This window comes from Gadus macrocephalus, chromosome 13 (genome assembly GCF_031168955.1).
Source record: "Gadus macrocephalus chromosome 13, ASM3116895v1".
NCBI classification, from domain to species: Eukaryota; Metazoa; Chordata; class Actinopteri; order Gadiformes; family Gadidae; genus Gadus; species Gadus macrocephalus.
In genome coordinates, this window is record NC_082394.1 from 7754737 (window position 1) to 7769876 (window position 15140).

A 15140-nucleotide genomic window follows, 5' to 3' on the forward strand; every position below is an offset into this window, starting at 1 on the left:
CGCTTTACATGCACCTCTCGTGGTATCCGCAAACAGAAAGGTGGTGCGCCATTGTGAGGCCTGGGCTGCTTCGGCTCTAACCCCGACTTAAAAATTTTCCCTGCTGTTCTCCGCCGTTCTCACGCTCTAGGCCCTAAGATGCCTCGTGAAGAGCCAAGGAACCTTTACATATTCAACTGCATTCTCAGTCGCCGTGTCTGTGTGAGGTTGTACCGTTGGTATCACCTCACCTCACGTGTTGTTCAGGTCGGCTAGCGGCATTGCTTCATGCATATTTTTTTTTATACCTCCCTAAAGTTCCCATTAGTAGTTTGAATATGTGATATACCTCGTAAAAGACGCTTGCCAAGAATAATGGCTGAGTGTTTATCCAGACTGGGAGCAGTGGGATGAACCCACACGGTTTATTTAAGCGTTGTTTTCCCTCTATCGTTTTATTTGCTTCACACAGAAGCCTCAACCGCAGCTCACCTGTGAACATTATCTCTCCCGATTGGAATTCGGGGCGGGTGTGCATTTCTTTCACCGCATTTGTTGTGCATGCCATATCATTGCGGGGACAAAAGCAAGGACATGTCCTCGCATGTTTTCGTCTCACGAGGCCAGGAGATGTGAGAATGTTGTAAATACTGAACATTACTCAGACGTGGGTTAGGTCTCCCGGTGGCTTTGTGCTTTTTCACCACTGGTCGGGCTGGCTGGTGACATCACTTTTCTGTTGTGTATTTGGTGGGAAGACCTAATTGGAGAGTGCCAGTTTAAGTTTGTCTGATGAAAGAAGCCTCTAGTGTTGGCCAATTACTGTGAAGCCAGTCTCCAACGGCTCAATTAACAAAATCTGACCATGTCCCCTACTTTAATTTGAAGGCATCTTTTAAATGTTATAAACAAACCCCACAAATGTTTGTTTTTTTGATATACGTTCATGTTCAAAACAGTAACCACTTATCTAGGTCCTTTTATTTAGGTCTTGGATTGGTTCCATTGGCCGATAGTACATTGCGTATTGGATCCACCCCCAGGACCCCGATCACTGTAATGCTCGTCTGGCAAGAGCAGGCCCTGTTGAAAGGGAATGGCCATTGTGGTAAATGACTGTGGTAAATGCGATGTGTGTTAGCAAAGAGGCCTAATAAAGATGGCAGCACACATTCATATGCATTTCTTTGTGTGCTCAGCTTGACGAAGTCTGCCCTGCAGGCGTAACAAAGGGAAGGAAGGAAGCTAGGGGCTGAGGGGGGGGGGGGGGTGATGAGGGAGGCTGAGGGGGAGAGGGGTGTAGGTAGGGGTGATATCACACACACAGTGCCCCCCCCCCCCCCCCCCCCCCCCCCCACGTCCTGCGGTCTCTCAAGTCTAGGATTCCTCTGGTCATGACAGCTGGGCCAGTTGGCTCTGTGTGGACCCATTCTCCTCTTTAAGTATCTGTGTGTGTATATGTGCTTGTGCACACGTACTGACTCACACACGTGTGCGGTCGGACACACACACAAACACGTGCGTGCATGCACACACACACACAGACATACACACACATGCGAGCATACACAGACACAAAAACACACACAAGTGTGCACACGCTCAGACTCAAACACACACGCACACACCCAAAGGTTCTTGCTATCTCTCTCACTGTGTTTCTATTTCACTCCTTTTCTCTCTGTCAATCGCTCTCTCAGAGGCAGGAAGATTGACACTCAGCCCCCCCCCCCCCACCCCCCCACCCCACCCACGCACACACACACACACACACAGGATGTCTTGTTGTTTGCTGTTTACATTTCACAGTGGTCAGCCAACCTGGGAGGGCTCGGCCAGTGATCACAGGCATTACAGCTGTTTGTAAAGTAACAAGGTGTGTGTGTGTGTGTGTGTGTGTGTGTGTGTGTGTGTGTGTGTGTGTGTGTGTGTGTGTGTGTGTGTGTGTGTGTGTGTGTGTGTGTGTGTGTGTGTGTGTGTGTGTGTGTTTAGTGGGTGTATGTTTGGTTGGTGTACGTTTGCCTATCTTCAAAAAGATAATAAAATGTGAATGATAGCCAATACTGGGGTTTACTTGTGATATTACATTTGGATAAAGAGGAAAAATAAATATAACATGGTGATAATGAGAAATGACCCGGTATGTTTAATTGGCATTGTTATATTTATGTTATTGACTATTGTGCTGGCTTGTGTGTGATGTGGGGCCAATGTTCGAAAATGTGCAGTCTGGCAACAACTTTTATGAAAAGAACCAACCAGAAAAACAGTTCAACAACTGTTGTGATTCTAGAGAACAGACCAGGAGGTGTTTCTAGGCGTGTGGTCCACAAAGAAGACTCGTTAGGTGGCCAAAAGGTCACTTGCTTTGTTTCAGGTAGGCCTGCACTCCACAGTTGTAGACAGCTGACCATAACAGACCATTACAGCACTAAAAAAACAACAAAGAAATACATTGTTTTCCTTGATCCGGCTGATAGAAAATAAACAACCAGCAACCTTTAGGTTGACATTTGGGCCAACTCTCACAGATTACTGATAGGAATGAAATAAGCAATGCACAGCAACGCCAAAAGGGGGCGCGCTGGACAACATGATTTATCACTGATTGCTGCAGCTTACATCTGCCACCCAGTGCCAGGTGGAGGTACTTCACTTACTTCTAAAACTGTGTGCACAATGTGTTTATTGACTGTAAAGCATCTTAATTTCCTTCACCATTAACATACGGTCAATGCTTTATGTTGTATGTCAAGGGACTGTTACGAACCCCCAAACGGCCCGCCCTGCAGTCATAAGGTCGTTTTCATAAAGACCCGAGTGAATATTGCAATATACTTGACGGCACACGACTGACTCACCATTTAACTGTTTATCAGCAATCCTACATGCGTTCATTATTTTATCTTGTTTCAAGATATACATAGTGAAAATAGTTTATACCCAGCATTAAGTAATAGTCGCACCATGATAAGGTACATTATAATCTAAACCAGAAGAATAGCTCGGGTTTGGGTCTAAAGGGTGTCAGAGTGTTTAACTCTGTTATGTGATCCTTGGGTGTTTTTTCTGGGATGACTATTGTTGTCGTCTCCTTTTGCCACTTTTATGACGCCATTCGTCCTTTCTGTCAGAATGCATAGACTAAATTGTCACGTCAGCCCAGATTGTACGCTCGTTCTGTCTTTGTAAACCACGCTTGCTTTTGTGTGGACATACCGGTATATGTAGATTAAAGGCTTAAAGTCTATTGGCCTACTGTTGCTTTAACCACCACCCGCTACACGAAGAACCTGTCAATGAAATGAGCGAGGGTCATGTGACTACAATAGGAAGTGTCTTTGTACCAAAATATGACAGCGTGTTGTTAGAGTCTGACCGGCTGTTAACGAGCTTTCACCCTGGACAGGTTTGAGTATTTTCCTTTTGTTTCAGAATTAACTTAATCGCTTTCCGTGGAAAACGTTTGTAATATTGATTCGGTATGCCACATGATTTCGAAAAAAAAGCGAGGAATTATGGTGCATTGACTTGGCTATGGGGCAACACGACCATTGTATCAGTAGTGATGCCATGCAAATTACAACACCTGCTGTCAGCAGGCATCCCACCTGAGAGACCGGTTGGCCCAATATAGGCAGGTCTCTTTGTATTTGATTAAACTCCAGATAGGCATACGCTTGTTTGTGGTGTATTAGAACTTTTTATGTATACCTTGAATGGACTTATTATTGTTATTATCGTCTCTTGTCACCCCTTCACATCTTATAAGTTGTCTGTTAACCTTGTTAAACTACAATGAGAATGTGAATGTATTGAAAGAGAATGAAACCACATTCTTATGTTAATTTGCCATGCATGCTCAAAGAAGGGAAGTAGCTATCCAGTATCTCTGTGACTGTAGATTAATCGTGTCCCATTTATGTCTCAAAATCCTACCATTATCCTCAGTGTGAACGACATGATGTACCCTCTGTCTATGTTCACCTTGTTCAGGCTAGGACTAATCTCAAAAGGAACCTTTGTTTAAAGTATCCTAATAAACGGGCCTAAACAAATAATCAAGTAAGCATGTTCCCGGATTTGGACAGTCCTATGTGCCCTTTGCTGTTTGCTTTACCACAACGCAAACATGATTTGTGAAATAATGGTTTACCAGATGCTGCTACCAATATCAAAAGACCAAATCAAATTGCAAGACCCTGCAAATATGTGACCGGAATTACTACAAAAATCTAAACATAATCTTAATGGGGGTTATATAAGCACTGCGCTTATAGATAATGTGACAGAAAGATATCTTATCTATATGTTCTTTACACCTGTTGAAGTATGACAGGTGTAACCTGTCCTTATTATTTTACTGGACAGTTGGACAAACTTCATGGAGAAAAACACAGGGTTGTTGTGTTGCAATCCATAGCTCTTCAGGTTGGACTTTCCCGGCAACTATCAACAGCAGCTTATCTTCCCTGAATTGCTCTTGCATTAAGTGAATCCATCCCCAGCAGCAACGTGTAAACTGTACACGCCTCTTGTGTGCGTTGGCAGCAGTCAGTCAGCTTGTGAGTGTGCAACAGCACCACTTCGTCTTCCAAGTTTGGTGGGATTTTTGTGCAGAAAGCCGTAAGAAATCTGTCGCTGATTCCCTTTTATGCATTTGTTCTCGATGTCTTTGGCTCAGGATTGTTATCGCTGATATTATTTTCAAAGCTGTTTTAGCTGATGTATTTTGTTAAGCAGTACAGAATTGATTTAACTTTAACACACTATTATTTAACATGTTGTAGTTCAAAGGATTTAATTGTCATTTATTTTCATACATATTTGTGTTGTTGTGTTTCCAAACAATGTTTTAACTTTGTATCGGAGGCTTTTGCTTATTGGGAACCCAATGCTCCTTGTTTACTCACTCATTGCTCAATGACATTGGCTTTTACTGACTGTGTCTACAGGAGCTACCATGTGGCCTGTTCTGAAGCTGCTCCTGCTACAAGCCATCTGCTCTGCCCAGAGAGGCGTCCTCACCGAGGGGAAGCAGACCCAGCAGGCAGGCCACGTGTCGGTGGTCATCGTGGGCGGCACGGGGGACCTGGCCAAGAAGTACCTGTGGCAGGGGTTCTTCCAGCTGTACACCTCGCAGGTCGGCAGCGGACACACCTTCTCCTTCTACGGCGGTGGCCTGTCGCCAGACGACCAGGGCACGCCCGTACTCTTCGACATCCTGAAGCATGTGGCCTGTTCCCCGGACACGCCCGTGGAGCGCTGCGCTCTGCTCAAGGACCAGTTCCTGCACCTGGTGCAGTACCGGCAGCTGAAGACCCCGGAGGACTACCGGGCGCTGGGCCGGCACATCCAGGAGACCCTGCAGGGGGAGGGCATGGAGGAGGCGGGCCGGCTCTTCTACCTCTCGGTGCCGGCGTTCGCCTACGCGGACATCGCCGACCAGGTGAACAGCAGCTGCCGGCCGGCTGGCGGAGCGTGGTTGCGGGTCGTTCTGGAGAAGCCGTTCGGTCATGATCTGAGCAGCGCACAGACACTGGCCACTCAACTCGGGGGCTCCCTGAAGGACGAGGAGATGTACAGGATTGACCATTACCTGGGGAAGCAGGTGAGGATTAGGATGGAGTCCAAAAATGAAGCTCATGGAATTTGTTTGAATATATTTTTCATTATTAATCTTTTTTTAAAGGTTGTTTCAAATATACTGCCGTTCAGAAAAGTCAACCAGAAGTTTTTGGATCCTATTTGGAATAGGCAACATATTGAGAGAGTGGAGATTGTACTCAAAGAGACCCTGGATGTAAAAGGTGACAAATCTACTTTTTGTGCATTAAAAGCGTATTTACTTTGACTTTTCTGATCACCTCAAAAGAGAGCACGTTGTCTTAGCGATACAAAACATACAAAGTCCTTTTCACCAAAAAGGTGTATTTTATTCAATTTTTCTGTTTGTCTCCGAAGGTCGGATTCCTTTCTACGACCAGTACGGGGTGATCCGAGATGTGATGCAGAACCATCTCACTGAGATCATGACCTTGTTGACCATGAAGGTGCCCCAGATTCTCAGCAGCTCGGAGGAGGTCCTCCGCAACAAGCTCCAGATCTTCAGCCATCTGCAGCCCGTGGGCACCAAGCAGGCCGTGATTGGCCAGTACCAAGCCTATACGGCGGAGGTCCGAGAGGAGCTGAACAAGACCACCGATCAGTTCAGTGTCACACCGACCTTTGCTGGTGAGTATCACAAAGTCGCTCTCGATGATCGATTCCCTCACATTGAAATAAAAATCATTAGAACAGGGGATGGTTTTTCTTCGTTTTGAATGAAAAACATCAAAGCTGGAACAAGCAGAAGAGCAAGTGATGGGCGAACTGCAGTTGGACACTTCGGACAAGGAGGGGGTTGTTTGTTATATATATAACTATGCAAGATATTTATCTAATCTCATCAGGGACAATGAGTCCTTCCAGATACATGATTTGGTTTTACAAGGTCTGTGCCTGACCCACAAACTTACAAATTGGCGAGTAAATGTTTAAAAATGAATAGCTTCTTTATGAGCATATTTGTAGAAATAAAAGGCTTTTGGTTCATTCTTCCCTACAGCGTTATGCTGAATGTTAAACCACTCTCTCTGGGTGTTTCATAGCGGTCTCTATAATATGCAGCTTGTGCTGCTGATGCTGTTGGTTGAGATTTTAGCTTTTTGGTCATGGCACCATCTTGACCTCAATAAAAATGGGCCCCTATGAAGGCACTCATTTCATAGTATGAGACCATTGCAAGCACCATTTTGGTTGTCTATTTTCAACAAAATGAAAACCATCTCAACCAGTTCTATTCATGCTTTTTCAATGATCAAAATCTGAGGGAGAACCCTAAAACATTTAGTAAATGTAAGCGTGACAACACGAGCCTATGAAATAATCATGTCAAGAGATGTCTACCAAATTCATGTAGTTAGACATAAGTCATTGTGGAACTGCATCGGTCAGTAAGAACCTATTTTATTTTCATTCTAGCATGGTTATTATGAATGCTGAGTTAATGCTTAGTGCTCAGCATTGACTGAAGCCCTCTGGTCTGTCCTCAGCGGTCATGGTGCACATTGATTCCGCGCAGTACGACGGCGTGCCCATCGTCCTGTCCTCGGGGAAGATGTTGGACGAGCGGGTGGCCTACGCACGGGTTCTCTTCAAGAATGACGTCTTTTGTGTGCAGAACCCCGACCACATTCACTGCAAGCCCAAGCAGATCATCTTCCACTTTGGACACGGCAGTCTGGAGCACCCGGCCGTCCTCGTCACCAAGAACCTCTTCAAGCCGGAGCTCGTCGACGGCGAGTGGAGGGAGGTGACGGAGCACAAAGACACCACTGTCCTGGGCTTCCCCATCTCGGACTACTACGTGCAGGCCCCCAAGGTGCAGCGCGAGCCGTACGCCGAGCTGATCGGCCACATACTAAGCGGGAGGAAGGACTGTTTCATCAGCGCCGAGAACCTCCTGGCCTCCTGGGGCCTGTGGACCCCGCTGCTGCACAGCCTGCGGGGCTCCTACCCCCGCATCTACCCGGGGGGCGAGGCCAACGGCAACCTGCTGGACCTGCGCCTGAGCGCCACGGAGCTCAGCTACGCCAGCGACTCGGTGGTCATCATCAGCCCCGAGACGATGGGCGGCACGGCGTCGGAGAGCTTCCAGGTGACGCAGGGGAAGTTCCGCGGCGACGACATGGTGTCGGCCTGGGGGGAGGAGCTCATCGCGCGGCTGGCCACCGACCTGCAGGCGGCGGCGGAGGGGGCGGTGAGCGAGGGCGGGGCCTTCCACCTGGCGCTCTCCGGCGGCTCCAGCCCGCTGGCGCTCTTCGAGCGGCTGGCCCAGCACCACCTGAGCTTCCCCTGGAGGGAGACCCACGTGTGGATGGTGGACGAGCGGTGCATGTCCCTCCGGGAGCCCGAGTCCAACTTCCACAGCGTGCACGAGCACCTGCTGCAGCACATCCGGATCCCGTACTACAACATCCACCCCATGCCGGTGATGCTGCGCCAGCGGCTGTGCGTGGAGGAGGACGGCGGAGCGCTGCTCTACGAGAAGGAGATAGCCCACGCCGTCAACGGCTCGGCATTCCACTTTGTACTGCTGGGCGTGGGGCTGGACGGCCACACGGCCTCCCTGTTCCCCGGGGAGAAGGCCCATGAGAGGCACGGGGAGAGCCTGGTGGCGCTGACGGAGAGCCCCGTCAAGCCCCACCAGCGCATGAGCCTCACGCTCAAGGCCATCAACAAGGCCCAGAGGGTGGGCCTGCTGGTGATCGGCAAGCTGAAGCACGAGCTGCTGACCCAACTGAGCCGGGTGAAGAACAAGCCCAACAAGTGGCCCATCACCGGGGTGCACCCGGCCAACGGCAAGCTGGTCTGGTACCTTGACTATGATGCGCTTTTAGGGTAAAGGGATCACAGCGTCTGTTTACTCCTTTTTGAACTTTGTGCTGGCTTTTGACCTATAATGTTTAGAGTAAAACTACAATTTGACTTCCCCCAAAATATTTTTTTCCACCCCGAATGATCCCCAAACCACTATTTTTGGTCCAGAAATAGTTAATAAATTGCTGCTCTTAACAGCTTAGACCAGCAGTTTACATGCATAGCCATTTATACATTTTTTTTTTAGAGCTATCAAATATGCATGGCTGTTTGCAAACATCCAACCTTTCTTTGAACTTGGTGTTGTAATTTGTATTGAGGTACTTTGATACAATACCCATTTGCTTGAGTCTGGATCAGATGCCTGATACAGCGAAGGGTTAAGGAAAACTCAAACATTGTTTATTTCATCCTATTTTGATTCATTCGATTTTCCAGGTTTTAATGGTTTGTATGATTTACAATTTATGAAAATGATTACAGGGTTAGGGATCAGGGTCTAAAATACGTAGCAGTCTGACAATCTATAGATTTATACTACTAATTGTGTGTGTGAGAAATGTCTTTCAAATTGAATCTCAGGTGAGTAAAATCTACTAAGCTGCATTGTAGAATTATATTTTTATATTGTTGGGACTCTTCTAATGGTGGTTTTAAAGCACATTGCCTAGGTGTGTGTTTTATCCTAATTTTCTTCGAGATTTGACTTGCATTAAAACATTACTATTAAATATAGTAAAGATTTATTGTAAATTCTATGTAGCCATAGTTCATTGATATCCAGCTTTAGATTTTTAACATTAGCCTCGATCCTCATCCTAGTCATACGGATGGATCAAAAGCCAAATGTTGAATGAATCCTTTTAGCATTGAGCGTGTTGAACTAAACGGCACCCATTGAAAAGGTAAACCAAAAGAGTTTATATTTGGCATAGTTTCAGACTGAAGCTTAGAATGTGTAGGGAGGGGGTCGAAAGCAGTCCGTCGACAACCAGTTTTAGACAGGTATTTTCCCATGACATCTGAACTATGTACTGCCGCCAGTGAAATGTCGGATGCCAATATGAAGCTAGAAGGAGTTACAGCCACATATTATCAAGTTAATTGTTTATGCATCCTGTTGCAGTTGGATGAGGAAAGTTTGCTTACGGGTAAACAAAAAATGAATATCTGATGAGACGTAAGTCTTGGTAAGAAGAAAAATTTGGGTATTCTGAATGAGAAATGGTCTATGTGGCCTTGCTAAAATAATCAATATTTATATTTGAGAAAATAATTTATTTTGAGTGCCTTAATAGGCACTCTTTTATTGAGTTCAAGATGGTGGCATGACCAAAATGCCCAAATCACAAGCAAAAGTACACAATACCCTAGAAAGCTGTTAATGTACTGTTAAATAATTAAATTGTAAGGCATGCAGTGGATAAATGAAACAATTCCTCTTTACACAACTTGTGTGTACTTTATCAATAAAACAGAATCAATAAAACTAAACCTTCAAAGTCACAGTGTCTGGTGTGCTTTTCACATAACCAAAATGTGCAAGGCAGAAATGTAAAATTCCTTATGTTACTCTTCCTTTCAAGTCCCCCTTATAGTTTCAGGTTCCAAGTTGGGGTGGGCATGGAAACGCCATGAAACATTAATGCAGGGGGTTGGGTGTCAACCTGGGACAGCTGGAATGGTTTATTGCTGTGGGCCCTGCTGCTCACTGAGCCACGGGAAGGCTTTTCATTATCCACATTCCCCCCTTCACCGCGAAAAAGGCTGTTGAGATACACACATACGGTTAATTATCTTGTTTAAATGTGTGCGCGCCAATATTGTGTTAAATGTATCAGCAATGAATTCAGCTTACTGGTACTGGCAACGCAGGCCACCGTTAGTGTGAGGGATAGATAGTATAACTCTGGGGTTGTGTCCGCCTGCGGGTTTGTTTAAAAGATTAATTCACCGGTGGTTTCTCATTGCATGCTCAAATGAGGTAACATTATACACATTTGGGCTTACATCCAGAGAAAATGGAAGGGTGTTTTGATAACATCGACTGGCTTGGCTTACACAGGCGGTGGCTGTCAGCGTCAGGATGGTGGTGCACAACCCTTGGCCAAATGAAAGCAGGCCAAAGACATGGTAGGCAGCCCTGAAGCTCACGGGAACTGGCTCTAGCACGGTAAGCAACACTGAAAAACCTGTTTGGACAATTCCATACGTTGGGATCAAGCGTCGAGCTGTTGCTGTTTATACATTTGGTATGTGTACAATTGCATACTGCTTTATGAAATGTACCTGACGCAATAATAGACATGGCCAGGAAAGCTGAGAGATTGTTCAGAAGAGGCTGCTGGCAGTACCTGGAGGATTTGGGCCTGAGGTTGAAACAGAACATTGAATAAGTCCAACCATCCATCAAGACATATTGTATTTTGTCCAATTGTATCTAATCTTTGGTTTTACCTTCCCATCACATAGAACTGGGGGACCAAAACAAATGCCAAGCAAATTGCATTGACTGTTTGACTGCAAATAAAATATTCAGAACAAGTAAGATATGTACAAAAATGCAAACAGATATGGACAATAGTCTATAATATATATATATATATACAATAATAAAGTGGATTACATTGACATGACCTCAGCTATTGTAAAAACATCCACCACGCCAACACTTACAATTTCAGTCTTTCATTGCTGGGTATCCGTCTGCTAGTATAATGCATAAGGTAGACGAGCATGTAATGAAACATCTTGAATCCATTAACGTACCCACAATGCCTAGAGTGGACACCTACTGACTACCCTGAAAGAATGAAGAGAAAATATTGTATTTCACTCTCAAAGTGATAACACATAAGAGCATTATATTTCCTGCCACAAATGCACCCCCAAAATGTTAACTTTCTACATGGTAGTACATTTAAGAGTAACATACATAATTCTATGCACAACAAAATACTATGTTATGTATGTAGCACATTTCACACATAAAGGCTACATAAGCAGTGTGCTTCATAAAAAAGAAAAGATCATGAAAACAAAAGTATAACATTAACTAAATAAGATAAGGACATTGACAGCGTTTAAACCTAGAATGTATGCATTGCTGATTAGCAATGTAGTTTATAAAATGCCAAAGCAAGTTAAACATTTTCATTTGAACGATTATATGATCACATGTAAAAACAATACTAACATGCATCTTACCAGAATCTGATACTCCAACCACTGAGAAGGGTCCAGCTGCAGGCTTGGGCGTTTCCGTCATGACACAAGAACGACCTTTAGGCGTTCCTGGTAGCGTTTCATCGAACAATCACGAGGTGTTTCGAAAGGCATACTGGGTTTCGCAAGGCATACTGCGAAGCACAGTCGCAAGGCATACTATGCTTTCCTTCCTTAATGGCAATTTTACCTCTCTCATTAGATTCAGCAATCATGGAGCCCCCACTTGGCTAACGTTTGTTCTATGCTACCCGTAATTGAAAAAAAAAAGTTAGAAAATCTAACTAGCGTATGTTTCGGATGTTGACAGCCGAGCGAAGAAGAAGGGGTTCGGTGTTGACGGTGAAAGTTAGGCCGGTTTATAGCAGTTTCCGTTTTCGGTTATTACCGGTCAATGACCGGAAAAAAATGAGGAGGACCGACAATTCTAAATGTCCCAGGTCAGAATGACCAGTGGCGACTGGTCATTAGGGGCAAGTCGCTACTCTCACAAGAAAAAAAGAAAAGAAAATGAAAAATGAAAAATGAGAAATATATAAAAAATAGAATATATATATATTTTTTAGATATATATATATTTTAAAAATAATCTCCCCAGAAAGTACTATAAAATGATAAGTTTGGCGCTTTTATTAAATTTTTAGTCTACCCTGGCTTGCTTCTTCCGGCTGAGTTCGTCTGGAGGGGCACTTTTTTTTATTTATTTTTTATGTTTTTTTTCATGACGACCAATAAAATACGACAGTATTACCCCTTGTGTTTTTTTTCATGACGACCAATAAAAAACAACAGTGTTACCCCTTATGTTTTTTTTTCATGACGACCAATAAAAAACAACAGTGTTACCCCTTATATTTTATTTGACAAAGACAACAGTGTTACCCCTTATGTTTTTTTTCATGACGACCAATAAAAAACCACAGTGTTACCCCTTGTGTTTTCTTTCATGACGACCAATAAAAACAACAGTGTTACCCCTTATGTTTTTTTTCATGCCGACCAATAAAAAACGACAGCGTTACCCCTTACGTTTTTTTCATGACGACCAAAGAGAAACGACAGTGTCACCCCTCATGTTTCATTTGGTAAAAACGACAGTGTTACCCCTATGTTTTATTCGATACATTTCGACAGTGTTACCCCTTTTGTTTTTTTCCCATGATGACTGATGAAAAACAACAGTGTTACCCCTTATATTTTATTTGACATGGACAATTATTATTTTTTTTTTTTAACAATGGTTATACTTGACTTTATAATTCGCATGAAATAGAATTAGTCTTCCAACAGAGGACATCAACCGGACTTGAACCCCGGTCTCCAGGGGGGTAGCTCACAGCTCTCACCACTTCCCACTGAGATTTGTAATTTAATTATGTCTGAGGTTATATATGACAATAGACATGATAGCATTACGTTTAAAAAATATATATTGCGTTTTCCACAGAAATTGAGCCGCGGTCTCCAGTGGGTTAGGCAGAGTGCACTCCACTGCACCACTGAGGCGATGACAATACACAATAATCAAACATCAATAAAGAGAATATACATGACATTAAAATGTATGTGTATTTCTATTATTTCCTTCATGTTTTTTTTCATGACGACCAATAAAAAACGACAATGTTACCCCTTATATTTTATTTGACAAAGACAACAGTGTTACCCCTTATGTTTTTTTCATGACGACCAATAAAAAACGACAGTGTTACCCCTTATATTTTATTTGACAAAGACAACAGTGTTACCCCTTATGTTTTTTTCATGACGAGCAATAAAAAACAACAGTGTTACCCCTTATATTTTATTTGACAAAGACAACAATGTTACCCCTTGTGTTTTTTTTCATGACGACCAATAAAAAACAACAGTGTTACCCCTTATGTTTTTTCATGACGACCAATAAAAAACAACAGTGTTACCCCTTATATTTTATTTGACAAAGACAACAGTGTTACCCCTCGTGTTTTTTTTTCATTACGACCAATAAAAAATGACAGTGTTACCCCTTATGTTTTTTTTTCATGACGACCAATAAAAATCAACAGTGTTACCCCTTATGTTTTTTTTCATGACGACCAATAAAAAACAACAGTGTTACCCCTTATGTTTTTTTTCATGACGACCAATAAAAAACGACAGTGTTACCCCTTATATTTTATTTGACAAAGACAACAGTGTTACCCCTTATGTTTTTTTCATGACGACCAATAAAAAACAACAGTGTTACCCCTTATATTTTATTTGACAAAGACAACAATGTTACCCCTTGTGTTTTTTTTCATGACGACCAATAAAAAACAACAGTGTTACCCCTTATGTTTTTTCATGACGACCAATAAAAAACAACAGTGTTACCCCTTATATTTTATTTGACAAAGACAACAGTGTTACCCCTCGTGTTTTTTTTCATGACGACCAATAAAAAAACAACAGTGTTACCCCTTATGTTTTTTTCAAGACGACCAATAAAAAACAACAGTGTTACCCCTTATGGTTTTTTTCATGACGACCAAAGAAAAACGACAGTGTCAACCCTCATGTTTCATTTGATTTCATTTGAACGACAGTGTTACCCCCTATGTACTAATTGATAAATATCGACAGTTAATAAGGTTTTTTTTCATGACGACCAATAAAAAACAACAGTGTTACCCCTTATATTTTATTTGACAAAGACAACAGTGTTACCCCTTATGTTTTTTTCATGACGACCAATAAAATACAACAGTGTTACCCCTTATATTTTATTTGACAAAGACAACAATGTTACCCCTTGTGTTTTTTTTCATGACGACCAATAAAAAACAACAGTGTTACCCCTTATGTTTTTTCATGACGACCAATAAAAAACAACAGTGTTACCCCTTATATTTTATTTGACAAAGACAACAGTGTTACCCCTCGTGTTTTTTTTCATGACGACCAATAAAAAAACAACAGTGTTACCCCTTTTTTTTTTTTCAAGACGACCAATAAAAAACAACGGTGTTACCCCTTATGGTTTTTTTCATGACGACCAAAGAAAAATGACAGTATCAACCCTCATGTTTCATTTGATAAAAACGACAGTGTTACCCCCTATGTACTAATTGATAAATATCGACAGTGTTACCCCTTATGTTTTTTTTCATTACGACCAATAAAAAATGACAGTGTTACCCCTTATGTTTTTTTTCATGACGACCTATAAAAAACAACAGTGTTACCCCTTATGGTTTTTTTCATGACGACCAAAGAAAAACGACAGTGTCACCCCTCATGTTTCATTTGATAAAAACGACAATGTTACCCCCTATGTTTTAATGGATAAATATCGACAGTGTTACCCCTTATGTTTTTTTCATGACGACCGATAAAAAAGGACAGTGTTACCCCTTATGTTTCATTTGATAAAAACGACAGTGTTACCCCTCATGTTTCATTTGATAAAAATGACAGTGTTACCCCTTGTGTTTTTTTTCATGACGACCAAAGAAAAACAACAGTGTTACCCCCTATGTTTTATTTGATTA

General features: G+C 42.9%; 2 protein-coding genes across 7 annotated transcripts; one reads left to right on the forward strand and one right to left on the reverse strand.

Annotated features, from left to right (window-relative positions):
• Nucleotides 1-3239: 3239 nt before the first annotated feature.
• On the forward strand, nt 3240-9906 carry h6pd (hexose-6-phosphate dehydrogenase (glucose 1-dehydrogenase)). Of its 4 annotated transcripts, none has more exons than XM_060069086.1 (5): nt 3240-3388; nt 4935-5590; nt 5672-5789; nt 5944-6213; nt 7074-9906. In XM_060069086.1, the coding sequence occupies exons 2-5, from the start codon at nt 4943-4945 to the stop codon at nt 8423-8425; spliced, it is 2388 nt and encodes a 795-aa protein (XP_059925069.1). In that variant the 5' UTR covers nt 3240-3388; nt 4935-4942; the 3' UTR covers nt 8426-9906. The 4 variants fall into 4 exon arrangements, with proteins under 4 accessions (XP_059925069.1, XP_059925070.1, XP_059925071.1 ...); XM_060069087.1 differs by having other exon boundaries at nt 3340-3616; XM_060069088.1 differs by lacking the exon at nt 3240-3388 and adding an exon at nt 4395-4544.
• On the reverse strand, nt 8655-11836 carry LOC132470452 (uncharacterized). Of its 3 annotated transcripts, none has more exons than XM_060069091.1 (7): nt 11597-11836; nt 11077-11203; nt 10858-10920; nt 10690-10769; nt 10411-10592; nt 10259-10325; nt 8655-10167 (listed from the first exon to the last, which is right to left on the reverse strand). In XM_060069091.1, the coding sequence occupies exons 2-7, from the start codon at nt 11148-11150 to the stop codon at nt 10109-10111; spliced, it is 525 nt and encodes a 174-aa protein (XP_059925074.1). In that variant the 5' UTR covers nt 11151-11203; nt 11597-11836; the 3' UTR covers nt 8655-10108. The 3 variants fall into 3 exon arrangements, with proteins under 3 accessions (XP_059925074.1, XP_059925073.1, XP_059925075.1); XM_060069090.1 differs by having other exon boundaries at nt 11608-11835; XM_060069092.1 differs by having other exon boundaries at nt 10462-10592; nt 11608-11832.
• Between the last annotated feature and the right edge of the window lie 3304 nt (nt 11837-15140).